At 39.2% G+C, this 27,842-nt stretch overlaps 1 protein-coding gene across 2 annotated transcripts in view; it reads right to left on the reverse strand.

Moving 5' to 3' along the window:
• Positions 1-1,403: 1,403 nt before the first annotated feature.
• The window catches only part of TUB (TUB bipartite transcription factor), a 73,769-nt gene continuing 47,330 nt past the window's right edge, over positions 1,404-27,842 (reverse strand). The window contains exons 4-12 of one of the 2 annotated variants that reach the window (XM_050897254.1): positions 17,858-18,025; positions 14,169-14,240; positions 13,128-13,249; positions 12,042-12,233; positions 11,361-11,473; positions 10,141-10,255; positions 4,839-4,937; positions 4,257-4,428; positions 1,404-2,875 (exon numbers count right to left, since the gene is read on the reverse strand). In XM_050897254.1, coding sequence (XP_050753211.1) covers positions 2,742-2,875; positions 4,257-4,428; positions 4,839-4,937; positions 10,141-10,255; positions 11,361-11,473; positions 12,042-12,233; positions 13,128-13,249; positions 14,169-14,240; positions 17,858-18,025 — 1,187 coding nt within the window. In that variant the 3' untranslated portion in view covers positions 1,404-2,741. The remainder of the gene's footprint in view (positions 2,876-4,256; positions 4,429-4,838; positions 4,938-10,140; positions 10,256-11,360; positions 11,474-12,041; positions 12,234-13,127; positions 13,250-14,168; positions 14,241-17,857; positions 18,026-27,842) is intronic. The other variant, XM_050897255.1, reaches the window with a different exon arrangement.

Raw genomic sequence — 27,842 nt, forward strand, 5'->3', positions numbered from 1 at the left:
TCACGTCCCTGTATGAGTCTGTTAAGATGATGGGAATTTGAGTCACCACTTTCCTCCTGGCATGCTTACAGGTTAAAAAAATACCTGGCTGGGAAGAACATGCAGTGAGAGTGAAGTTACACAATGTGCTGGCAGCAAAACTGTTCCAAGAAGCTGAACTCTCTGCCTTTCCCCAGCCCCTCCTTCTCACCGTTGTGCAGGAGTTCACTGCACATGAGATCCCTTTTCGGGCCAATTCCCTGTGGGGCCATGATGCATGTCAGACCATTGTTACGATCCGCGTTAAAAATAACCCTTCCTAAACCAACTCCACTACTAAAGCCAACAGATTGTATATTTGCACTGTAAGACACTTAGTTCCTTTGGCAACAGTGTTGTGCACAGACAGAGGCAGAAAACTATGTCAGGTGCCACTTTCTCACGCTTTAAAGAAAACGTATGACTGGCGAGCCACAGAATTGAAGCCATGCAGATTCAACCGTTCCCACGCTGCAGAGTTCTTGAAATCCACGTCACACCTAAATACCAGCAGTGGGAGCTCCTGTCTGTTTTTGCAGGAGTCTAAACAAAAAATTCTGGTTATGACGGGAGCTAGTTTTTAAAGACTGACATGAGGTAACCAAAGGCCTAAGGGCCTTCTCTGTCAAAATCCAAAGCGAGATCACAGATGGGGATGTGAAGTGGTGGGAAACCATCAACTACAGGGGAAAACAAAGCATCCATGTGCAAAGCCTAAGTATCACACTGCAGCTCATGACTCAACATTTTGATCATTCATTGAGGGAACTGACTGCTCATTTCTCTCAAACAGAAGGTGTCTTTCCATTTTATACCATTGCGTGTAAAGGCTTCTTGCAAAAAAATTTGAAAAAAATGACAGAGCCTTGTGTTATTTAAAGATGACATTTGACAGGCTGAGTCCATCAACAAAGCACTGTTCAAAGCCAGCAGACTTTTTTCCATAGATATTAAAAAAGATTAGAAAAAAGGCTGGCAATTACTTATTTCCATCTCTTATCTGAAATTTCCTTGTCTGTATACTGGGAAGGAGACCTGAAGGCAAATGTGAAGAAGAGAGCATATTTCTTTTATTATTTGAAATTATACAGTCCAAATGGCACAACCTCTCCTTACGGCCTGTCCCCTATAGTCAAAAAGGGACTGACAGCTATGAGACAAGCAGATTTGATCTCATTTTCTCATTACATAAACTTTGGTTGTGCAATGCAAGAGTCTGTAAAGAGTAAAAAGGAGGATCTGAATACACACAGTATAAAACGCAATTACTTCTTCACTTCACTCACATTTCAATACCCTTCTGGTGAACTACATATAAATTCTATTACTTTGTGTGCCGTTTAGGATAACATTGGACAGAACAATGGCAGAAAGAGTCGTTATTTTTAAAGGTGTTTTACAGTGTGCTTTCAGTTGCAGCTCTTGGCTTTTGAGATGTTCAGAAGAGAAGAGAAGAGAATGGCTTGTTCTTTGCTTGTGTTTTGAAATGGTATTTGTTTATATATTCCAGATAAATCAGAAAAGAAGAAACAAAAAATCCACACTATTTTAAGCTATTCTGTGTCCTGCCAGTGTCTCATTTGTATGCAGCATACACTAGATTTGCCTAGAAGGATTTAGCTCAGTAGCTGGCACGTTTACATTAGAGAACATACACAGTTGCAATCGATATTAAGCGTTCTTACAATGGGAAATAAATCTGAACAGTGGTTGTTGCTGAAAGTTCAAAAAATGCAATCAACAAATTGTAAAATCGCAAAAGGCCAGACAAATTTAATAAAATATTTCCATTTACCTTCCTCAGCTTTACACAGTCTGTTCAAAATAATAAGATTCTCTGCAGAGAGCCTTTATCCAACTGTTTATATCACTTCATACAAAATATGTGTTTGAATTACCACAGCAATACAAGGATATAAATTCCCAACACGCGACATGCCAAATTCAACATAAGTTATGCTTTCTTGGCATCTAGATGTTTTCCTTTTCCTTTTCTGTACTCCAAATACATTTTCATTTGAAACAAATAAAAAAGCATGTAGATGTTAAAACATAATGACAGCTTAGAATGCAAGTGACTTGTGCAACATTGTTTTGTGCTTTCTACTTCTCCATTTCCTCCTACTGCAATTAAAATTCATCATGCCCTACTACATATACAATAGCAATGCATCAAGTTCAGTCCAGTATAGGTTTTCAGCCTTCAGACTTGGCTTTATACTACACAAGATCCTTGCACATTCAAAAAAGTGCATCTTCTTTGTCATCTTTCTTTTACGTTGGATGATGTGAAGCTCTGATTAGTCGATGTAGGAATGCAACCTTGAGGTATGATTGCAGCCTCGGAATAATTCTTAAATGTAAAAAGAAATTTTTCGAGTGTGCACGCCCTTTCTGGATTTAAAAAAGACACCGTTATAATGGTGCTACTAGAGCCACGGTACAGTATATCATGGCACATCTCCATAACATAATCAAGGACATGAGATAGAACTTCTATTTACACAAACCTGATGCCACTTCCAGAAAAATATGACAGAAAAAAAAGGAAAATATTATTTCCTGAATGTCCTGAATTTTTAGAAGATTCCGTTTACTTTCTCTTCAGCAAGAGTGGTCCTCCACAACTGCATTTTCCCTGACCTGTTTAGTATGGACCGTAAGTGACACCAGCAGGAATATGGCAAACTGCTTCCTTTGAGAGGATGCTCACCCATGCCCCTTTACTCACAAGCCAGCTTGCTGTCAAAACTTGAAAGGGCAATAGCAAAGGCTTGTAGTGCGCACATTGGGTAGTTGTAGTCCATGGTGAACACATCCTCAGCTACGCGGCCAAACTGCATCACTATATAGTCAGCTGCAAGAAAGGTCATAAAAGGTGACAAAGCATTATTTTTGTTTGCAGCCCTTACTAATAAGTATGCATTCAATATCATCGTCTGGCCCAGTTCAACAAAATACAAAAAACCCACGCGCACTCATCAAACTTCGCAACACTTATTCATGCAAGTGGGTGTGCTGATATCGGAGGGAGAAGCAAGGATAGCTTGAGTGAGGAACAGTTGAGTGATAAAGGATTGCAAGACTTGTTACTGTCAAAAAAATTACACAGATAAAAAGTGGGTTTTGCAAGCACAGAGAGAAAATTGCTTCTGTGTAGAATGCTCAAACCTCAGACCTAGTGCTGAGTTTCACATGTACCAAGAACTAATTAATTCTATTCCCACTTAACTTCAGGCAAGTGGACAAGCAAGGATAATGGAGGAAGAGAAGGCATGACTGTGATCTAGACCTAATCATGTCTCTCTGTTGTATCATAGTCAGAAATGCTTCCTCAACTTTTTTTCCCTTTTGTACTCTTTGTCAGCAAGAGGAAATCTCAGCCTCATTCACAGTTTGAAAAGTTTAATTGCAGAAGCAGGTGTAATTGTTTCACCTTATAAAATGCAGCAAATGCATACACCAACGTTGCAAATCTAGTGTTGCTCTCGGAGACTGGCACAGACACTTTTACCAATTTCCAATATTCTCCTGCAGTCTAAGCATGGCACTGGTGTAGCCCAGTGTGCTCCAGCACCTAGTGACTATGCCTGCCTGAAGCGCCCATAAAGTGGTGCAGTATCACTCCACTCGAGCACTTGTCTTTACCCCTGCTCCAACAACTGTACCTAAGCTTAAGAAAAAAGGGGGCTGTACATTGCTGGCAGAAAGCAGCACGTCGGTAAGGTCCTAGTGATGGTGTGAAAGGCAGTCCTGACATTTTCAGGGTGTTCTGTAGGGCTAACGCTACAAAGATTAGTAATGGCAAAGTGGATGTGCAGTGGGACCAGTCAGACTGCCACTATCTCCAGCTGGGCAGTGTATGGGGACCAGAGTGAACAAAAACCAAGGAAGGATTGTGTGATACAGGTGCTTGAGCGGACTGATACTGCCCTGCTGTCCTGCTGACTGGAAGTACCACAGCTCTGAGAGCAGAAACAACTCTAAACTGTTGCTCAGTTCACAAGCTGGGCAGCCAAGGGAGAAAACTAAGATAGCACGTAGCAGAATCCCCTGTTTCAAGCATAAGCATTTAAACACCCAACTTGCATCAATATCACGGCTACAAGGCAGAACAGCATTAAGTTGGATCCACATAACTAAATTAAACTTGCTCAGGTAACAGTAAGGGCAGAATCACTGTCAGGCTCTGTATGCAGTACTGTTTCTACACATTACAGAGAGCGAGCTATACTTACGATCATTATCATGAATAATTTGGAAGTTTTTCACTGAGGCCTGTGTGACTCGACCATGGAAATTTAAAACATAGGACTGGGTGTCATCATTCCAGACTGGCGTTTTGTTATGCAGCTCAATGACACTCTCTGTATTTTTGTTCTGCCATCTTGCAAGAAGCGTCTCATGTTCCTGCACACACCACAGATACACACTTCAGTTTAACACTCTCACAAGGCAAAAAATAAATTCACACGCACAAAAAAACCATTCATAAATCCTAGCCGAAAGACTAAACTGTCACCCTCAACCCTCTGAACAGCATCATCAAATGAAACAGAGAACTCTGAGTATCTTAATGCTAATGTGTATTCGAGTCCTTTCCACAGCTTGGAAAAGGTTGGTTGTATCTTTTGTTATCAAAATACATTATTATTTGTAGTGCTTTTGTGAGTCACAGAACTAGTCACACATCCCATTGTTCTGCAATTGTTCAAATACTGCGTTTTTTTTAACCTCTAAACCTTCAGAAATGCAAAACAACAACTGTAACTGAAAAAGAATTCAAGTAATTTTTATTGTTGGCTGATGGCATGACTTACATTTCGTGGTCTGATGGAAACTCTTTCATGGTCCATATTCATTCCTGGTATGATCACACTCATTTTACGAGGTCCTTTAAACCCCAAGACATTTGTTTCCTAAAAAGGTTTAGAAAAGAGTTCATCATGTTCTGTATTTTTAAAGTTAATTTCTTCAACAGAGAGACACAGTGGCAGCTCAGGGAACTTATTTGTTAGTCAACTCAAAAAACATCTTGAAAATCCTACCCTCACTGGCACTGCCAAACATTCTAGCTTTGTCTTAGACGCTCCAACAACAGGAAAAATGGAAATAGAGAGGTTTCCAAAAACACTCCTAGCATTGCCTGCCAGCAACCTTAATACAATTTAAAAAAAAAAAATCCTTTTGTTAAAAAAGGATATGAACTAACCAGATTGCTTGGCTACTGCTAGATCCCAAAATAAAGTAGTTGTAATTTAAAAATTATAAAATACAGTCACACATTTTGATGAGAGACAAAATTAAATATATGGGACCAACTTCATTTATTCCAGAGCCAACACAAAAGCAAACAAGAAGAAGCTGCCAGTAAGAGCATCTGTTAGCAGTGCTGTGGTTTTCAAAGTCTTCAGATATGTTATGCTTAGAGATGAGCATGGTAAAAACCAAACACATTAGCATGAATGCAAATTTTCGAGCTATGAAGGCAGGGAAAGTAAAGAAATAACATGGGCAGCAAAAATAAATCCATGGAAAATACAAGTTCTTCCATTAAACATGATTTGATGCCTTTCTGACCAGCTTTTCACAAAAGCGCTCCAGTATTGCACTATCCTCTCAAAACACAACCACTAACATCTAAATAGGCCTAAAGTATTATTTTTATCTGAGGCTTGCTTTCTTTTTCCACAGAAGCAACTAGGGCCAAGTATTTCAGTAAGTCATCATCTACTTTTGAAAAAGTGAAGGGCAGTATTTTCCAATCCACTCAGTAAAACTTGATTGCTTATTTTAGCATTAACTCCAGTAAATGAAACAGTGACACCTCTGAAAGTCCATCTCCTCATGTTTTGTGCTTTTTTTTTTTTTTTTTTCAGTCACATGCATTTTTTCCTCTTTACCTTTCCCAAGTGAAGGGCTGTGGACACACACTAAGGAATCTCAGGAAGGAAATTCTCATTGGCGCTATTCCCAGCAACATACCACAAGATGCCAAGAACTGGACACCCCTGGGCTCCAGCTGGTGTGGCCCTACCACTGGGACATTTAGAAGTGACATATTCAGATGTTTCTGCTTTTATATACTTAAATAAAGTGTCCTGATGTTAAGGAACACTAAACTTTTTAAAACATCTCTACTTTTGCAAGTAAAAATCCATGCATCTCAACTCACTGGAAACATCTGAAAATACCCGCCTAAAATTGACTCATGGAGAAGTTTTGTCATCCATCAGACCTTTGAAATAACTTTGGTTGTTTCAGCAAACCATCTGGAGATTTTACACAACTCATTAAAGATTTTTATGCGTGCAAGAAAAATTCCACTGAGTTATTTTATTGAATATTCTTGAAGCAATCCAGGTATATTAATGTATCTTCATAACTCTGTACATTAACGGGAAGATTCTACCTCTTTTCTGAATCGTTTATGTCATGGCCTTTGGCAGAGTAAACCAATGTTATCAGTTCAGCTGGAAGCGTGTACTTGGTTCTGCATCATGGCAAGACTCAAACTAAAATGATTGCCAGCAGATTTTATAAGCAGGAGAGACTCAGCACAGCAGAGGACAATTTCTAAGAAAAGATTCATGCTTACGTTATTTTCCACTAACTACTGACAATTTTGGTCTTCTCTGCAATGCCTTACAAGCTTTTCTTCTCATCAAGATGCAGTTATGCTATATACAACTAATTTAAATGCTGACTGGTTGAAGACATTGTTCAAGGTAAAATTAACTAATAGCCCTAAATCACTTTCCTCCCAACAAGCAGTATTACCACTCGGAAAAAACAGGACTATATTCTTTGGATTTACTCAGAAACACTAAAATCAATACTTCTGCCCCATGATAAGGGCATGGTTTCTAGTTGCACATTACATCAATCACCAATTATATCAAACGTTTTATTGGCAAATGCTATCCTTTTGCTAAAATCAAGGTACAGAACTGAAATTCTACAAACACGGAATATATGAGGAAAACAGTAGGGACAAAAGAGGAGCTTTAATTAAAAGCAGATCTTTCCAATCTACCTGCATCCAAATAAAATTAATTCCCCTTATCTCCTGTCTCATTCCCTGCTTCTCTTTTATTTCCCGCCTCCACTATTTTGTGTGTGTAAATTCAAGAGTACAAATGGCATTATTAGGGCAACATAGGCCAAATTCTGATTTCACACCATTTTAATGCCACTGACAGTCTTGGTTTACATAGGAAGTCAAAATAAGGGTTGTTAGCTGGCAGAGTCTTGTTGACTCAACCAGCATGCCAATGATTTAAATCAGCTAAGGACTTGGCCCAGCATTGCTTAGAAGCTGCACTCTCTGCCTTAACCCAACCAGCAAGCTGTTCTGTGAGCACGTGTCACAATAAACTGGACTGAAAGAACACAGAGCCTCTCCGAAGGGTTGCTTTTAAAATCTTACACACTGTCCTAAAATTATGTAAGCATTTCGCTATGGTGGCAATAGCTGCCACGATCAAAGCAGCAAGGTGTATATCCCAGCAGCTCCCAGGAGATTCATAATTTAATTACCCCAATTTTCTTTCAGCCACTTCCCTTTCTGGACTTGATTCACACAGCTGTGCCTTGTCCTTAGTATCTTCTGTAGAAACTATCATTTCATAGAAAGCCCAAACCACAGCAGCCCCTACATTGGAGCACAATGCAAGTGACTGAGGCCTGAGTAGAAACACGTCGTTTTACTGCTTTACTGAAACCTGAGTCACATCTCAGAATATCAGCTGAGCTCCCTGCCTGCAGAATCTCACGCAAACTGAATTGTGAGATACTATGGATATAAAGGAATCCAGCACAGAAAATCCTGGTACAAATGGTAGTTACACCTCACTGCTTCTTGATAGATTTTGCCAAGCGATTCTGAAATCAGCCATTAGGTGCTGCTGCAGGTTCATTAATATGCTAGCCTGCCATCAGCAGGGAGAGTAAAAATGGTTAACAGCACCTGATAAAGCGCGGTCCTTGCACTAACTTTATTCCTGTTGCTTGAAACATGCCCTAAGGTTGAGCTCCACAATGAGAGTTCTCACCACATTTACCCCACAGTTAACAATAGATGCATCACCAGCTTCTGCCTGTATAAACTAGACCTGCTGAGATGATTCAGCAGGTCAGGCTCAGTAAGTTAGTGGAAGTGGATACAGCTTGCTCTCCAGGTGGGTACTTGATCGGATGAGCTGAGAGACAGAGAGAGGCATAGTGGTGCTTTCAAAGTATTGTTTATTGTAGTTTTTGCTGCAGGAAAAATCTCAAGGCAGGAATTAAAAGGTTACCTTAGGACAAGGGTGTTTCGGGAGTGCTCTTTCTGGCATTCTTTGCTGTGGTTCTGCTGCAGCCAGGAACAATAATCTCACTTCAGCAAACCTGGCTAGTAATGAAATATCATTCCAATTTCCTTTTGTCCTCTGGCCACAGCACACCTGCAAGCCTGCTGCCTTTCTCCATGAGTATCAAAATATCAATGGAACGAGTCATTTTCTTATACAAATGTACAAGTTTTAAACTGCTGATCTCAAAATAGACATACAAAAGCAGCTTATCTTAGCCACATTCTCCAAACAGTGGCCATGGTTCTGTTCTTTCCAACACTCACACTTCTAATTACCTCTGCTGACCGCAACTGAGTTTTTTATTTGGCAATGTTAATGGTTCAAATGCTGTTGTTGTTGACTTAAACAAGCAATGCCTAAATTTTTCAATATATAACTTTTTAACTGTTTTTTTGTTTTCTCCTTGTATTTCCAGTTTGCACCAGAAGATTAGCTGCCTGGCTCCAGGGAACGCCCTCCTATATAAACCAGTAAAAATACCTTTATTAAACATGTACGTTCTCCTACGTTCCTACTGAAACTTCAGTCAAACTCTAAACTGACATCAAATCCTGGAATCTCTCGTTAAATCCTGTTAGCTGGATTTTCTGAAATTCTCAGAGAGTTTCAAATCCAACAGGAATGAAGGGATATGCATATGTGTGTGTGTCTGTCTGTCTGTCTGCAACCGTAGGCTACGTGCCTGAATAACAGCACACGTGAACAAACACTATTTATACTATATTCACAGAAAAACTGCATCCTAAGCAGCAGGAAAAGAACACGTTAGCAGCTAATACTGCCACCCTTCAGTGCTCTCAGCACTTTGCACAGAAAGGATGGCACTCTGCTTTCCTTTTCATGTGCCGAAATCTTCCAGATGCATTGCTCCCCACAACCTGAAGCTGACCTTTCCAGGAACACACTCTGTGCGTACGCAGGGTATATGCTGGGATGGCTGGACCTCGATCTGACAGATTTCTAGGCATCCTTGATTAGAGCGGGGCAGGAACTTGTCAGAAAAGTGGTTCTTGGGTATTTTTGTCAGAAGTTGTTGATTTGTGAAAACAGAAGACTTTCTGTAGCAGTGTTACGTACCAGTGTTCTCTGAAGAGTTTCTTGGGCCCAGAGATTTCTGGACAGAAAGAATACTCTCACCAAAACAGTTAGTCATCCAGTTATCACAAAACAACAGCAACTGTGTTTCAAGTCTTGATTGTCTGCATTGGCCCTGACAAACGCTATTTACTGTCCTACAACAGGCTGGTTTCTCTCATTCAACTGAATGTTGGATTTTGCTTGGGGTTCGTTTGGTTTTTTCCCTGGTAAAAAGGAGTTTTAGAGTTTTTATCTCAGTCTCTCAGCTACTGCTGCAGATCTAGCTGTCCAGCTACCTGTGTTTTGGATCAGAGAGGCCTCCTCCAAAATGCCATTACAAATGATCATACTTTAGTGCAGTAATTCCATGTGCACAACTCTTTCCAGTTCAGGAGGCTCCCTCGGATGGTGCGTGCAGTCCGTGAAGCACCCTACCCCTTCCAGAGGGTTACGTAAAAGCTCCAACACCTTCTGACCAAAAGTGAGAACTGGGCAACGTGGTTCTGTGCACAACGTTTTTCACCTCTACCTTCCACTGAATTTCCTGGTTTCTCTAGTGAAGATCAGCTGTTTGATTACATCAAAGTATGAATGCTGATTTACATAATCATAAGTAAGAAGGAAATTCAGCGTGCTATTTCAGAAACTGAACTGCCCTTTCTTGCGTATTTTGCCTGTGAGCAGTACTTACATAACAAATAGCAGCTAGCTCCTGACGCAGGATACTCGCCTCCAGGCTTGATGTTGTTTTCATTGGATTTACTCCATTGTCATAAACTGTAAACTTAGTTCCCATAAGATTTGATCTATCAAAAAAATGGAAAATCCAATCACCATTTGTCAGTAATGCTGCCCAAGAAACCTATCCTTTACTGCATTGTAGCCCCAAAGGAAAGACAGATAATACCGAGTACAAACAGTTGTTAATTCTAATCCCAACTAAATGGCAACTCCTGGATTAAAGGCCATAACAAAAATGTAAAGGTACAGTACAGCGCAGTATACTAAAGGTCCCTTATCATTACACTGGAGACTTCTCATGACATCTTGCAAACTAGTAAATTCAAGAAAGCAATAAGGAAACACTCAAGTGGGGTTATTTTGTTTGTTTGCTTGGTTTTTAAAATATGCTTACTCTCTACAAAACTATCTGCTTTCTTACCTGACTACTAACTCTATTAGAATACAGAGAGTGATTTTCATAAAGTTATAAATAAGATCAGTCTTTCCTATTTAAATGGAAATCACACCAAGGAGCGCAAAATACAACTTAGAACATACTAAAACCACATTATCCTCATTCTGTGTCTGCACAGCAATAAATAGCGCATGAAGTTCCAAGATCCACACAGGCAAACGGCAATTAGCAGCACAGTCCCTTTCCTCAGGCACAGACAATCTAGACATACATTGAGAGGCTCCACGTAGGTATCAACAACAGACTGATGTATGATGGGGTGACAGACAGAAAAGGAACATGTGGTTCTGAAAGAATTCCATTAGTTGTAAATAACTCTAATTAGGATCTTAGGAAACAGGCAAAACCAAAGGGTTTTCAGATTGTGTAACAGACAGAACTTCCATGCCAAGGTATTTATATCAATAGGGGCTAGACACAAGCTACTCATGCACTTCTGAAAATCCCACTAAGATAAGTTGTGCTTGTACACCCTTGAGAATCTGGCCTTTGAGCATGTAAGAGCTTCAGTCCTGCTGACTTTTAATAAAATGTGATCTTTTAAGTACTTGAGACGTTTTGAAAACATGCCTTGGATACTGGTGAACTTTAAGACCATTATCATATGATGTAGTCAAGCCTCTAATTAAGAAGTCATAGTGGCTTACAGGCTTCTTAATTTCAAATGAACTTTATCTTATATAAAGAAATTTCTTAGATGTATCAGTGTTTACCTCAGTTTTCCAATAAAACTCTCTCCACCCCGAGACAGGTCAGTTGGGTCTATGGAGATGAGGTAATTAGAGGTTTTACTCTTCTTTCGTTTCCGTCCAGCTAACAGAAACACCTAAGCAGTGCAAAAAAACATATTCTAGAATGCCAAAGGGGTTAGCACACACCACTTCCTGCTTTGATATAAGGAAACCATAAGCAATTTTTCTGTCTTCCAGCATCATTAGCAAAGTAACAGAAGGTCTCCTGGGACTCAGCAAAACCAGATAAAAATCTGGAAAGGGAAAGTAACTTCTCAACCACTCAGTCCATTATTTATGGTTTAAATAATTAAATTCGATCTATTTTGTTAAATGTTTCATTTTAAGTTGCTCTGGCTCTTCCAGTTGAATTGAAAATAGATGCTTTTCAGGCCACAGAATGCAGAGAGCCGCAACTGCTGACTGTCACATAAAGGTGCCATGCATGGATTATTTAAGGCCAAAGATCAGACATATGAAGAAAGGCAGTAGAACAAAGTAATACTATTGTTTCGCTTTTGGAAAACTGTAGGGCAGATCTCAGTGAAAGTGAAAATATATTTAAAATATAAGATTATATTTTCTTTGTAAGACTTCTTCAGACTTTTCATAATTTTTTTATATTCAGATGCAACTGGTATGCCATTCAAGTTATTTTATGACCTTTTTACCATGCTCCCTTTCCAAGTGGAGGTAATAAGTAGGGTACATCCCTCGGTCCATTCCCTTCTTGTCTCTTGTGATTCTGCATTTGACAGTGACACCCTGTGGAGCAGGTCTTACGGCAAATTCCTCCAGGTCATCGACATCTATGAGAGGCTCATTTGTGGAAGGACTGGGGGCTGAGGCCGCTTCCTAAAACAGTAAGCAAAACTCAGGTTTCCTCAACTTTGATTTACGAGGTTGTAAGTACAAGGGAATGACATTTGATAGAACCTGCACTTTAAAAAAATAAAAACAATGGACATATTGTCTTCCCGTTCTGATTCCTCAGCAGCCTTGAAGGCAGCTTATCAAGCTAAGGATCTCTTCCCATCCAATCGGTTAAGCTCTTGGCTACCAAAGGCCCAGGGAGCAGTTCTCTGTGCCGCTGATGCTCAGCGTACAGACACATCTGGCAAAGCAGACCGGGGTGGCTGCACAGGTAGAGTGCTGTAATGTTACAAAGCAAACCCTGGCTCTCACCTTCCCATCTCACCACACTTCCTTTTTCAGAAAGGCCATACCCAAGGACAGTGATGGCCTTTGATGAAAGGAAGAAACAGGATAGGGAGAGACAGATTAAGCTAGACAGAGATATAACAGAGATGAGAAGTCAGTGCAGTATATAAAAGAGTGGGGCACCATCAACTGGTTTAGCAAGAGCTTGTGATTTAGAATATTTGAACAAGCCAAAGTCTTATTTTATGTTTGGATGGTAGCAGCGAGAACAGGGTGGGGAAAATGCTCAGAAAAAGGCAATAGAAACAAAAGATCCTTCTGAGCACCTGCAAGAGGTAGAAAGGTAAATATTTACTGTTTACCCTTCCCTTCATTCAAGTTCAGACAATATTTGCTATTCTTTTCTCCAAGTCATTATTTTCATTGCTTGCTCCTGTGAACCCGGAGAGCTATCGCAGTAAATCACCTTGGAGATACTCTAGTGCATATTAAAATCACAACAAGAAAGCCAGGCCTATCCTGACTGCACTCTGAAATCATGCAGCACATAGCAGCCTGCATGCTCCTCCTTCGGTACTCACCCCTTACCTTATTAGATTTCTTGCTCGTGGCAGAACCAGGCCGGGTGTTACTGTTTAACTGTGAAGAACTGGAGCTGTCTTCATCTTCCTCATCTTCTTCCTCATCAAAATTCATGCTGCTTGAAATGCCTGAGGAGAAAGCAGCGCACTTATATGAAATATTAATACATTAGAGCTGTCCATACTTGCTGTAAAACATCACTTCTTATACTGTTGCACCCTTAGGCTCACAGGTGAGAGAGGGTGTGTGTGAGGGGGGTTCACCGTGTGAGGCAGCATACAAATACGTGGGTGAGACAGTACCTGCCCTGAGAAGCCAAAACATTTCAGCAAATGAGAAAGGAAATATCACGGTTTCCATTCCACAGAGAGGATCAAGTTACCCAGTGATACAGGAGCAATATCCAGTTAGGAATTAAATTCAGATCTTCTTCATCCAATCAAGTACTTACAACACAAAATCTTAAACCTGAAATTGGAGCTGAGCGGACAACCTATCACAGCCACTTGGAAACCTTAACAATTAAAATACGAGCCCTTCTACAGCACACTTTTAACTGTTCCTATGTGATCTGATGAAGAGCAGATCTTAGACTGAGAAGAAACATTCACATCAAGGAAATGTTCTCATGCATATTTCTTTCATCTAAAAAACAGTATCAGCCCAGGCCAAAGGAACTGCCTTACAGCACTTAAAAATTTGACTTTACAAGAATTCAAAACCTCAGACATTTCAAAGGGAAACACAACTTGGAACATCAAATAGGACTTAGCAGCAGAAAGCATCAATGGTGGGACATTTGCCACACCTAGTTTTTCAAGGAGTATCATGCAGATGAAGCCACCCTGTATTCAGGTTCAAATCTAAGCGCCACATATTAGAGACTAACTACACAATATTTTTTCCTAAAAACAAAAAAAAACCAACAAAAACACTTGGTCCAGAATTTCCACTACTGGTAAGTCCAATGCAGAAGGATAAAAGAAATGCAAAGATTTTGAGAGCCAAGCAGCATGGGCATAATTAACTTTTTCCTTCTGTACTTACCAGGAACATGATCCAGGGCGACAAGACTGGATTGGGAGGTGGAAGAGGACCAGGATGTATTTGCATGGGGATCTGGGAAAGGAAAAAATCCATGGGCTTGATTCTGCAAACCCTTAATTGAGTGAACAAGCCTAACTTGCCAACAGGACGCTGCACAGGGCTAAAGGCTTACTGGATGAGGCCATAATGCTGCTGCCTGAATTCTCAATTATGGACATTTTATCTTTCTGCACAATCAGATTCACCTTCTACCTGCTTATACCTGCTGTCACCTCCTTTTTGAGTACTTTGAATAAAGTCAAAAAGGATCACAGAGCTGAAGCTTCAGAAAACATCATCCATGCTAAACAGTTGTGCCACAAACCCTTCTGTGCACGACGTGCCCTGCATGGTAGGTTTTTGGCCTACTTTTGAATTCTAACACACAAAAAAATAAAACTGATCAACACAAGTGATATACATAGATTCTACACAAATATTCATTCAGTAACATTGAAAAAGTATTCAGACTCATATTCAGATGGCCTAAATTCTACCTAAATCCCTGTGCCTAGTGTGTCCTCATCATCTTTCTCAGGCTCTCTAAAGTGTTCTTCCAGGACTTCCAGGGATACGCACAGAGACTTGCAAGTAGCTTAGTCTTTTGGAATATGAGCTCGATCTGTAACAAGCAGAGACCGAACCAAACTAATGTACAGAAATATAAACATTAGAGATAGTATCAGTAATGGTTTTCTTCAGTTCAAATTTTGGAATGGAATGAGAAAAAAAAGACACCAAAAAAGGCATTTAAATACTTTATGTTATTGCTGCTTCCAGTAACTTCAATGCATATCCCTTTAAAATAGCTTTTGACATCAGATGAACACTGGATAATGAAACAACACCAGAGTAATAAGAGCGAGTGTATAAAAGTAAAACAGAAGCATATGCAATGCTTGTATTCCATTCAGCTGCACCATGAATGGTCTCGTTATCCACTTCTTCAGTTCCCCCAGTCTGGACATGCACCAAACAGCACAACAGCAAAAAGTTTCAATAGGATCTGGTTATGCAAGGGAGGCCTGAGTTCACAGCTCAACAGATATTTTCAAAGCCTGTAGAACTCACTCATTATTAATCACACACTCATTAATCACAAGCATTATTTCTTAATAATGACAACCACGTTCTAGTCAGCTATGCATGGGTAATAGAGACAGTCCATCTCCTCAGCTGGCAGCTGTGCAATAAAGCCATACTTCATAGGCACAGACGTAATCAGTTTATTTCTAACATCCATGCTCACTATTTCAACACCAATATTTTGGTGGTGAAAATTCCGTGCCAGCCTTAGAAAAGTCTGCACTCATGACCTGTGGGGAAGAATGCTTCAGAGAGCTCCTGTTTTGTTTTTGAACTCAGAAATCAAACCTGTTCCTTCCCTAAATCTCAAAACAGTTGTAACTTCAGGTGGCAAAGAAGAACTAAGACCAAATTGCTCATTCCAAGTCTTTACAGAGACACATAGGAAACTGATAAATGTGAAGGCTAAATGTTAGTTATTCAGTGTTAAAACATAGGGAAGTCTGGCTCTGTCCTAATGACTCATTTGCCAGAGAGGAACTCTACATATTAAGACTTCTGAAATCAAAAGGACGAGTATTTCCTTCAAGAAGAAAATTAGTCTAGTATGGCAATTTCCAACAGATGGAGAAATCAAATAAAACATTTGGCATTTTCTTGCAAGTGGCGTATTCTTTTCACACTCAGGTAGCCTATAACCTCTTGTCTCGTAACAGAACTTGACTCGCTGGGGAAGCAGAGACACGTGCTGAGAGAGGCTTCTCTCCACAAAGTTAGCGTCAAAGAGCAGAATGGGCACAAATCAGGGCTACACCAATCTGATGGGACTCAGCCTTTCCCATCAGGCCAGTTAGCATTTGCCTCTGTGTTCTTCTCCTTTTGCTCCTATTCCACGTAAAAGAAGGACTGATGGGAGACAGCAATTCTAAATGCTTTTCAGACCAACGGGGACATGCCAATAAGGACATGCCACAAGCAGTGAAGTGGCAGTGGGAATCCACATGAAAAGCCCTAACTCTACATGAAGTTCCCCATGAATACTGGGATACTCAAAACTTTCTAACAAGCCTCCTCTGCTGGTATCAAGTGGCAAACCATACACGCATAGTAAAAATATTTTATGGAGATGCTGCTAGTTGCAGTCTTGTCTTAATACCTTTCTTTGTGTGTCACAGAGCATAGCTCCATTGTTAATAAAAATGAGTAAACCTCAGCATTCCCATTTTAAAAAAGCAGGGGCCCCCCCCGCCGACTTGAAGCATACTAGTGGTCCACTCTTAGCAGTGTCTGTTTTGATCAGGAGTATACTCAGACCTGGTAAAAAAAGGTTGTATCATATATTTAAGAATATTAAGCAACAAAGCAAACCAAAACCAAATCAAAACAAAAAAACCCCACCCACTGCTTCTATTAAAAAATAAACAAAAAATTGGGGAGAATAAAAATATATCTTAACCTGGAAAAAACATCAAAAATAGGAATGTCCCCCAGAGTAAAAATCTGAGTGCTCTGACCTAATTTGAGAAGTCTGTTGATAGTTTTTAAGTCAATCAGCTTTAGTAAGTAGTGTGCCTGATGATTAAATATTCTGAGCCATGGTCTAAGGCAACACAATCACCACACAGATCAGAACTTGTTAGTCATGCCAACATCCCTCCAACTCAAATGCCCAGGAAATACCACACTTGGAGAAAATCTGCCCATTTCAGATGAAGTTGCTCACATCTGCAGAGTAACGTCCCAGAAAAAATGAACCTTAGTGAGAACTGCTCTGCAGACAAGAGGCGGGCATTTAGATATGAATAGTCTATTCTAGATGAGTCAAGTTTGCACTTACATTTTGCTCTTTATACACAAAGAGTTTATTCTTAAAGCATCAGAGCACTCTTGGCTTGAGCCATCTTTGCTTCAAAAGCTGTACACTGAAGAAGAACAACTCCAAAGCAAATGCCTTCAGAAAAAGCTTTGTGAGGATTTTAGGACTTTTTTTCCTTCCTACAGTTAATGTCTAATGAGAGATAATAACAGTGCAGGAAGGAAGAGACGGATGCATGAATGTGTACACACACAATCTATCTCCCAAATCATGCATGCCTCTAGAAAAAAAAAACATTCCAGAACATTTGAGGACTATGCATGGGAAATGCTGCAGAATACGCAGTGCTGTAATCTTCACCTCTGCAAGCATGAACACACATTATGAAATCATGAACAATATTTAACTGACAACACAACTAAAATTAATATTCTAGTTTGAGTGTTGCTATTCCATACTCTTTTTTTAACCCTCAAGTAAGTGATTTCCAGAGTTGTACAATATAAAAATGTGAACAGATGGATATGAGCATTAGCATCTGCCTGGTACCTTAATGGAGGCACTGCACTGCAGATAGGAAAGTCACATCCCTGAGAGCATGGAGAGCTCTTCTTCCTTGGGACAAGAGAGAATTTTTTTTTTTTTTTTTTTTTTTTTGAGATACTAGAATAGAGCCTAACAGGCTCTGAGGAGAAGAAACATAGAGTAACAATCTCTGCTTAGCCTAGGGTTGAGAGTGAGAATAGGAAAAGGAGTCAATGTACATAAAGCAAGCAATGAGAACATGAAGGAAGCTTTGGCTACTTACCTTTTTTCTGCATTGCTGTTCTAAGATCTTGTTTGCTTTGCTGTTGTTGGCCACTAGCCATCTTCTCTCCATCATCTTCATCATGGCTAGACTGTCCAACAGTGAGAATCTGCACTTGACTTCCTATCTTCTGAACATCATCTTGAAAAGCAGCTGGGCCATCAATCCCTGTCAGGCAACAGCAAAAGCCTTAGTTGTCTTTGTGTCAAGAAGTTACTGAAAAGAGAATTGCTCACTCATGAAAAGCATCTTTTCTAAGAATCAGAGATCAGAGGTTCACATTCAATAATACTTCTAGGCTTAAACAAGACTAAACTAGCCTCCAAGGCAAACGCCTTACTTCCCACATACTGCATTAAAGAATCTCCAAGAAGTGACCAGGATTTCACTGTTGCCCTCCTCACCCCCAAAGCACACCCATCCATGCACCAGAAACATGAAAACTAAACAGAAAAGAAATTCACTGGAGAGGACCGACAAAGCAAACAGATGCAGCTTTCATCACGACACACAACTGGTCCAGAAACTGGTAAGCCTGAGTCCCAGATTATGCCATATCCCCTAATAAACAACACTGCTATTACGAAACGATGCTTCAAAGTTTCAGAAACCTGGAAAATTCACAGGTAGATCTAGCAGTGTGTACAACAGGAAGAGCAGCACGTTAACAAGCCTAAGTATGCCTACTGAGTTAGTAAATTGCTATACAGTTAAAACATCAGAGTGAAACTATAAAGAAGATAATACGTATTCCTTGGAACCTCCATCCTCTGAGATGCTCAAATCCCGACCGGGCACGGTCCTGGGCACCCTGCTCTGAGCAGGGGTGAAAGACTACACAGTCCCCAGAGGTGCCTTCCAGCCTCAGCCATGCTGTGATTCTGTGGCTTCTGATGACAGCCAGAAAGAAACTATTTACCTCCTTACGGCTGTAAATCACCTCTGAAGACAGAATAATGAAAATATGGGGTGGGGTGTGTTCTTATCACAAGCTAACTTCATTTTTTTCTTCAGGACAGCAAGTTAAACATCAGATTGCAAATGTACTTCAGCTCTTAGTTAAGTGCTGGTATATATTACTGAATTAGCTATATAAAAATGCACTTTTGCACCAATAAAAATGGTAATATTATCATGTACAGATATAGTAAATAACATAAGCCTGTATACTGTTGCTATTCTGAAATTCTTGTTAATGAGCAAGCAACATTGTGGAGAATTAGCAAGCATTACAAAGAGCTAGTTCAGTAAAAGAATATGATGCTTCTCACAACAAACAGAGCTGAATAAATCCTGTAAGAAGGAGCTGTAGGGATTGGGATTTTTTCAGACTGGGATCTGTAGCAGAAGTTTCCAAGAATACCATTTCAACCCGCTTTGCCAGCAGCTGTCAACTTGCATTAAAAGACAACTGGATTATACATTTAGCATGCTTAACTGTACTTTGCTATACTCACTGTCACTGCCACTGCAATACGAAGTGGAAGTAGAAAAGAGTGGTCCACACCCTCAGGAACAGAAACAGCACTGGCTGTGCAACTACCTAACAAGATGCAGTCCGACACTGCAGAAGTATTAAATTCACAGAGTTCAAGACCACAAGGAATTATTGACTCATCTGCATCACACAGACTCTTATCTGGCAATTTCTGCACTGACCCTGTAAATTCTGATTTACTTATGGTAAAACTAACAACAACAACAAACAACAAATAAACAATCTGTCCATCCAACCTTGAAGGACTAAATAAAGTCCATGGAAATGTTTCTCTCCTCTTGGTAGGATGACAATTTCAGACAGAAGCTCTGTGTGATGCAGAATGAACAGTATAATTTCCTCTGTTGCAGGTATAATATGGCAGTGAACAGAATAGCATTTTTCTTAAAAGTTATCTCAGGATAAGCACTGCAGCAAAGGTGCTCTAGAAAAGACAGGTAGCTGCTCAGATCCACTGTGGTATTTTTAACAGCTTTAACCATATTAACCATTATCATTAAAGTGGCTGCCTAAAGTTAAGTTCTTACCTTAATACTCTGAATTTCAAAAGTGTTAAGCATCCATGAGTTTAACAAGACGCTCATACCTCATGCATATCTATCTAGCCTCTTATTAAGCTTTGGACGATACAAACCTAATTTTGAGAACCCATTTCAAAAGGAACAAAACACCTTAATTATTCTTCTTCAAAGCAGACATTGATCTGCAGCAAATGAAATGCCTTCGACAGCATTAGACATTGCACTGAGGCTGCTTTTTTCTGATGCCTGCAGAACATCTGCGCTAACATCCCGTGCTGTCAGGAACATCACGTTTTATTAGGCATTAGGACAAAGGCTACACTGGCAGGTCACACTTTTAGAGAAGAAAAATCAATTTCAGTATTCTGAAGAGTGCATCACTGGTAGTGTGTGTTATTAAGCATTATGAATGGTTCCACTGGTGACCCCATTTAAGGGAACGGAAGATGTAGCCAGACAGAGAGGAAAAAAAAGAAGAACCTCTGCTGCATTAGAATACTGTAGATGGTTCGTAGCAAATGCAGCATTAACTATTTAATGTTTGTGTTTGTGCACACATCTTTGTAGCTATATATGCATGTGTAAAATAGTATTAAATGCAAGCATACACACACATTTCGTTTTTCTATATCATGAGATGTGAGTGTATCTTTGTAAGTCAGCTCAAAAGGCAGCTTTACCATCACCTACCTAATGTCTGAAAACACTTCCAAGCTTGCGTAATCGTGATACTCAAGCTGGATCTCTCCCTATGTTCTCACTTCCTTTGCCTCGCTGACTCCTTTTCACCCACTTACTGGAAGGATGGTTCACTGTGCAATAAAACAAACCATTCATGTCTATAGTTGTAAGTTTCCCAGTTTAAGGACAGGGTTAAAAGAGGCAAAGAAGCTGAGCGGGCTGTGCCAAAAAGAAAGTCTTTATTGCTACAGTCAGCGTTTTCTACAGCTTTTCCCAAAAATCAGGTAGAAAAAAACCTCATAGAGATGTCCTTGAATACCTGCTAAGAAGAAAAGGGAATTTTTGAGAGACAACTGTGAAGGAGGGCAGGGAGGAAAGAGGAAGACTGAAACAAGCCCCACAATACCAGTCCCTTCAGTAAAGGCCTTCTGGTAAACTTTGACATGGTCATGTCTCAGATGAAACCCAGAGGTACCAGAAATCAAAACAAAGAGATAATTTTAAAAATGCGACAGAAAATTGGCAATCATGGGCATTTCCATCCTATAAACTACTATTTATCAATGCCTGTATTCTGTTAGCACCTAAAATCTTCTAGACAATATTTATAAATAGACAGCACCATGCTCTTAAAAGCTGGTAATCTAAACTACCACGTAGAATGTTTTCATACCCTGAATTCTTCTACATTCTAAGAAATTCAAAATACATTAGGTGGACATGCACTTAACTTTGATCTCAGGTATGGCATTTTTAGACAGGATTTTTTTTCCTTTTGCTTTAAACACACAAAATGTTAACTATCTACACAAAAAAAAAAAAAAACCCCACAAGATCCAGGTCTGGAATGAGGGGAGAGAGAAGGTATGGGAAAAATAAAGAGGAGAACTGCTACTGAAAGCCTTGGGAAAGGAATAAAGTGGCAAAATTTTGCTTAGTGTTTATGATGTATGAGAAACAAATCTAAGTTTTCGTGCATTTTATGATACCACATTATGCCTGTTTGAAACTTCAGCTTCTAAAGGATGGACCAACAATCCAAAATCCATTCAGTTTCACTGGATTTAGTAATGACAATACATTTCACGGATATGAAGTCGAGACCTTGTTTTATTGTTCCAATCCAGCAATTAAAGGAAATCTCTTTATGGGAGGGTCACCAGGCATACATTTCTCTATCCTACATCCCCAGCAGCTTTCTGCTGAACAGTTTCCAACCATTTTGATATGTCCTATAGATAGACGCTAGAATGAATATAGATGAGCCATCTCAGTTCTACTAGATGTAGTTATCAAATTTCTTTCTGATAGACTAAGCAAGTATAGACTACATGGGATGGAGGCTATAGATCCTGAAGTATATCCCTCCTCCTTGGCTCTACAGATCTAGAGGTTGTTTTGGGGTGGGGTTTTTTTCCCCCACAATAGCACTAGTAGAGCATTACAAGTGCCGTTCTGGGTATCCATTTGAGCCTTATGCATTTTTATTTCAACTTCACAATCTTCAAAATTATTTTGCAGAAAAGAAATACACTACCTAACCCTATTTGCAAGTGGGAAACTAAGGGTATAGTCATGCTGAACACAAGGCTTAGATCAAACTGTTGAATAGTCCTGTCTAAACCCAGAATCTGTAACAGAATAAGTCTGGGTGGAACTTCCTGTCAAAACTGGATAGAAATCAAGTATTTCTAGACACCCCATCAGAGAAATTCTCAAAGTCATCACAGTCTAATGACACTATAATATTACAGCAGAATAAGAAAATTAAAGAGGATAGGCTAGAACCACAATTTTGATTATTTTATTGCTCAAGAGATAATAAAGAAAGAGTATTTAAAATTTTTAGGGGGTGGAGAGGTAGGGGGAGAAGGTCAAACGGGAGGAGAAGACCACATACTACCAAGCTATGTATGACCAGGGAAAGTTCAGAGAGGCAGTTGATATATGTGGCCACCACTCACAGATGAGCACAAGACCAAACATGAGGAAAGATTTTGCTGTCTGACAATAGTGCACGATGCACAATGGTAGTCTTGAAAAAATTAGTTACAGATTAAATGAGAGACAAACTACCCAGCAGCAAATTACAGGCATAAGCATAGTGAGTCAGCTCTCCAAAACATTATTTAAGTATTTGACTATATACTACATGAATCCCCAGTAATTGGATCTTGCAGGAAAAGAATCTAATTGTATTTATACACATCATGTTCCTCTCTGTATGTATTTATACATGCAAACATTTTGCTGTGAAAAGATTTTCAGCAAATGTTATTTCCTCTTGGTTCTTTTACATGAACTTATAAGTACAGGAAAGAATGATTAACTGATTATTTACAGAGAGTCTTTACTGCACCCAGGACATCATGAAAAGACAGATTTCTAAATTACTTGAAAATAACTGTTATAATAAATTAAGAATTTCTTCATAGGACATTTGCAAACTAAGAAAGAAACTAAAAAGTATCGTACATCAGAGAGAACTAATTGAACTCAGTGACTGAATGGCAAATGAGATTATGTATCAGGAAAGGAACATAGCACAGAAAACTATTTCTCTCCCTACTTTACAAATGAGGAACTGCAGGATACAAAAATTCTTGTTGTCATTTTATAAAGTATTTAAGACACAAATTCAAAATATGAAGTCAGGCATACTGCTTACAGACTAAGTTTTAAGAATATGCTTAAGCCCTTTGCAGATCAGATCTGAAGAGCTGACTGAGGTCAGGCAGGAGGTCTCTGGAAGAGAAAATCTCAAGCCACGATTTCTCACCTCAGTTACATACAACAAGGGTTCTACAACAAGTATGTCCTTCCTCTACAAACATGCTGACAGCAAATGCAGGCACCCTAGAAAATTTTCTCTCTTTTTTTTTTTTTTTTTTTTAAATGTGCCTTCAAAGGCAAGATACCAGGTTAGATTAGCCACTGGTCTGACACAGAAGTGATATCCACATGGATAACACTCAAGGCTGTGGCCAGCAGCAACCTGCAATTGCAACTGCTCTTCAAGAACACTGCAGAGCAGCTCTTCCTCCAACTTAGGCATGGCAGCATAACCTTTCAAAGGCCAGCTGGCCTACTCCAAGGTCAAAGACAGCGAGTCTGTCCTCAGAGAAATCTGTTCATATTAGATTGACACCAGAATAAACAGAGTTTCTGTCCTTTAAAGAACTTGGCTTAAAGCAAACCCTGCTTCTGCTCTTATTGTCTCAAGTGATCTACATTTTAAATTAAAAAGACAAAACAACAGTTGATTTAAAATCTGCATTTATCAAGAAGTGTGACCACTGAGTATAATAACATTTACTTCCAGAACAGTGATACAAGAAAGTAGTATTGCACAAATCAATAAGTGAAAAAGGTTCTTTCTCAGAATGATTGCTTAGGAAGCTCTAATAAAATGGCTAGAATGAAACATGAAATTACATCTTCTAGAAATTCAGAACCCCATTGCTTTAAAAAAAAAAAACAAAACCTCTCTCTGTATATCTCTCTATATATCTCACTGTTGGGTGAAACTCTCCTCAAAAGGAATTTACTGAAAAAGCAGGATGTTTAAAGGGGGGAAAAGCATTTTTTTGGTCTATTTTTTAGGACTGAATAACCTTAAGTATATTGTAGCTGTCAATATTTTGTAAGTAATTTCCCAGTACATGCCTGTTCTCATAGGGGCTGCGCATCCACTGACATGGGGTTCAAGCAACTACAAAATCACAAAAGGATTTGTTTATAGGGAAAGGGGGCAAATAGCATTTTTTTTAGGAAAGGACCTCTGGAGGTGATTGACTCCAAACTTCCATCAAGAGAAGGACTATTGATAACAGCAGATCAGGTGACTAAAAGCATGTGCTTGAGCACCAAGCTCTACATTCACTTTGATGAGATCTAGACAACTATAGCAGGAACTGTACTTTCATAAATCTCTGTCTTGAGGAGGCCAAAATGACTTCTTCACAATCAAGTTCATGTGTTGCCAAAGCACAGTCTGAAAGGGTTGTCAGATCTAGAAATAACAGGACTTTCTTGGTGGAAACTCACTTATTGTTCCTCCTACCCTTTCTCTCTAATGCACAGGGAAGCCAAGATAAATCTACGCTGCATGAACTTCCCTCCCCCCATCAGAAAGGAAGTGTTATAGTGAGAAATGATGCTTCTTATCCAACAAATGGTGCTGCTTTCTTAGTCTGCCAGTGTTAATGTAGTTGCTTGTTACATATAAAAATGGGACAGGATGCACAAATCAAAACAGACAGACAGGCGTGAAAGAGAGAGAAGAAACACGGAAGAAGCAAACCAAATCAAAATATGAAATAGCCATCCTGGCAGAAAAAGTGCTGTGTGTCAGAGCAGCTTGTTTGCTTTCTGACTCATAAATACAGCAGGGAATACCCAACATACTATATACATTTAATGTACAACATAAGAGGAAAATTGCTGGGAAGGTATTGTTTATTTGAACATTTTAAACACATCCAGATTCCTGTGACAGAAAAATCCTCGTTTATATTGCCCACAGCAGTGAGTGAACCAGTGCAGTTCAGAGCAGGGTTTTCCTAGAATGTACTTACGTGCTATAAGTGCAAGAGTGCTAGGAAAAAAAAACAAAAACAAACAAACAAACAACAATAATTTTTCACAGAATGATTCCTGAATTTTCATATCAGATTTCACTTTGAAATAACTCCTGGCCTTGCATGGTTTTCTGGTTGTTTTTTTTAAAGGTTCCATTTTATCTTCCTGATTTGTTTTTGCCCCATTTATTGCACATAGCCAAGAAAGCACTTTATCCGGTATATTTATTAATTTCTTCACAAACTTATATTGGCGGAAAAAACCCAACCAAACAGAACCCCCACACCACTATGTACCTGTAATACTTTCAGGAATCTCAATTTTTAAAGAATCATCAAGGCATTTGATATCTAAAGATGCTCTCGTTTTGTATTTGTATTACTATGCAGGGTGCATACTTTTCATAGGTTCCTGCTGCAACTATTTTCACTTGTTTGCATTATTTTTCTGTTGAATCGTCTAGTGATGCTGTACACCAGGTTCACTAATATCCTTAATCACCCCTTACTAGCGTCACAAATCAAGCCAGAATTTGATCCACTATCTCCACTGGAAAGACAACCATTTTACGTATTAATTTGTTACATTTGGGGTTTTTTCCCAGCACTGAATATTATGTCAAACAATAAACTAGGAGACCAAAGCTTTCAGAAATACCAGTTTAATGAGTGAAGCTACTACAAAATGTCATCAATTTACTGCATTTGCAGGCTCTGTCCCACAAAAATGATGTTTCTTTTTAAAAATAGGCACAGTGTATACTGGATACTGCCATTAAGAATGAAATACCAGTAATAATCAGACATATAGAAAAAAAATGCTAAATACCGTACTACCCATCACAGAATTACAAAATGCACTGACCTCTAACTTGAGAGGCACAATCAGCTCTACATGAGCAATTAGCCACATTCCTTTTCTTGCCTTATGTCAGCGTAAGCTCATTAAACCTAATATTTCCCTCGCGTTTGTCTTTAGTACATTGTTCTGATCATAGTTTCATCATTCTTCGTGCCACTTAAAAAAGCATTACACATCTAAGACCAGACTACAATCATTACACTACAGCTTCAAGAGCTATTCATGTATAATTCAATGATTTTTGCTCTGAATTAGCTTATTATTCATAGGATCTGGTCTAAAGGTTCTTTTTTCTTAAAGCACAAAAAGCTTGGCTATGCTTAGAAAGGTAATGCTCACTATAGTCAAATACTAACAGAAACCTTTAAAATGCTATATTAGCATGTAAAGTGCATTCACCCCTCAGCATTCATCCTGCTCGTCTACAGGACATACAAAGGTTACAGTCAGAGTAGTCAGAGTGAAGACAAAACCTGAAGCAATTGCAAAGCTAAAAGCAGAACCTAAAACTTCCAAGATTTGGTCTAATTACCAATGAACTTCCTCCAACAAAATCTCTGGTGCCACAAAATGGTATAAAACCATTTAACTTTCATCCATTTTCATTAGTTAGATCTGAAGTTATTAGCAAATCCATTCAATATTATTATAAAATCTTAAGACTCACACTTACTTTTAAAAGTAACTGAAAAATTGATACAAGTTCCACTACAGGGTTCTGCTACCACTTGCATTTTCTTCATTCCTAAGTAACACAAATTAGCTATGTCTGTAGTGGATTGATAAGTAAAACCCTTCCGGCATTTTAAAGTTGCATTCGGTTTTACTTTTTCATTCAATAACAAAATATTTTGCAGCTTCGATAAGGATGCAAGACTGGAAATCCAGTTATAATCCCCTGCAAACACTCCAAGTTTACAACACTATCAAAGGTAAACTAGATATGATTCCAAGGGTGAAATTATACATGAACAGTTAAATACCAGTGTGCGGAAAAACTAGATGAGCTGGATGACAAGGTGCTACGTGTACGCTCTGAACATACTTTAACTGACAGGGATATTTGTTACTTGAGATTTGTTACTAACCATCAACATAAACTTCAGGAGAGGAGGTACTCAAAATTTTCTTTAGTATAATTGATGAATAACACCGCCACTCTATGGAAACATACATAAGATGCAATTGATAGGCAAATGCTGAAGGCCAGGGAAGACCATGCATAGCATAGCAGGTGAAGCAATAAGAATTGCAGCAGAAGCAGGGGTTTCTATAGCTAACAATATTAGTTTCCAACACATAGAGCAATATCAGCATGCAAAAGTTCTCAGTCTACATAAAGTGACATTACTTTTACTGACACAACTTGCTTCTATTAAAATATGCCAACTTCTGCCTGGTTGGAGAATTTTTCAGAAAATGAATAAAACCATTATTGGCATATGAGAAAAATACGAGGTGTTACCTGCTGTGAGATAACAAAAAAATGTGCAACTCCTTCACAGTAAGCACACACTGCTCATAGACTAACTTGCCTATATCTAGCAGTTAAGTTCGAAGAGAGCTATCCAGCAAAGGCAGGCCCAGCATGCACGTGACCAGCGGCTGCAGAACAGCCCTGGAAATCACACGCTCAAATGATTACTGTTTCTTGCTATGTGCCTCACTAGGCCTGCGGCTAGGATTTTGTTCATGGAATATTTTAGCCAAGAGCTCATCAGAAAACTGCCTAGAAAACATGTGAATGTATACACACGCTGGTGTTATACAATGCAAATTTGTCAAATCAAACCTACTGCAACTGACCAGCACAGTATCTTATGTTCTGAACATAGTACAGACA

The sequence above is a fragment of the Gymnogyps californianus genome, chromosome 5 (assembly GCF_018139145.2).
Source record: "Gymnogyps californianus isolate 813 chromosome 5, ASM1813914v2, whole genome shotgun sequence".
NCBI classification, from domain to species: domain Eukaryota; kingdom Metazoa; phylum Chordata; class Aves; order Accipitriformes; family Cathartidae; genus Gymnogyps; species Gymnogyps californianus.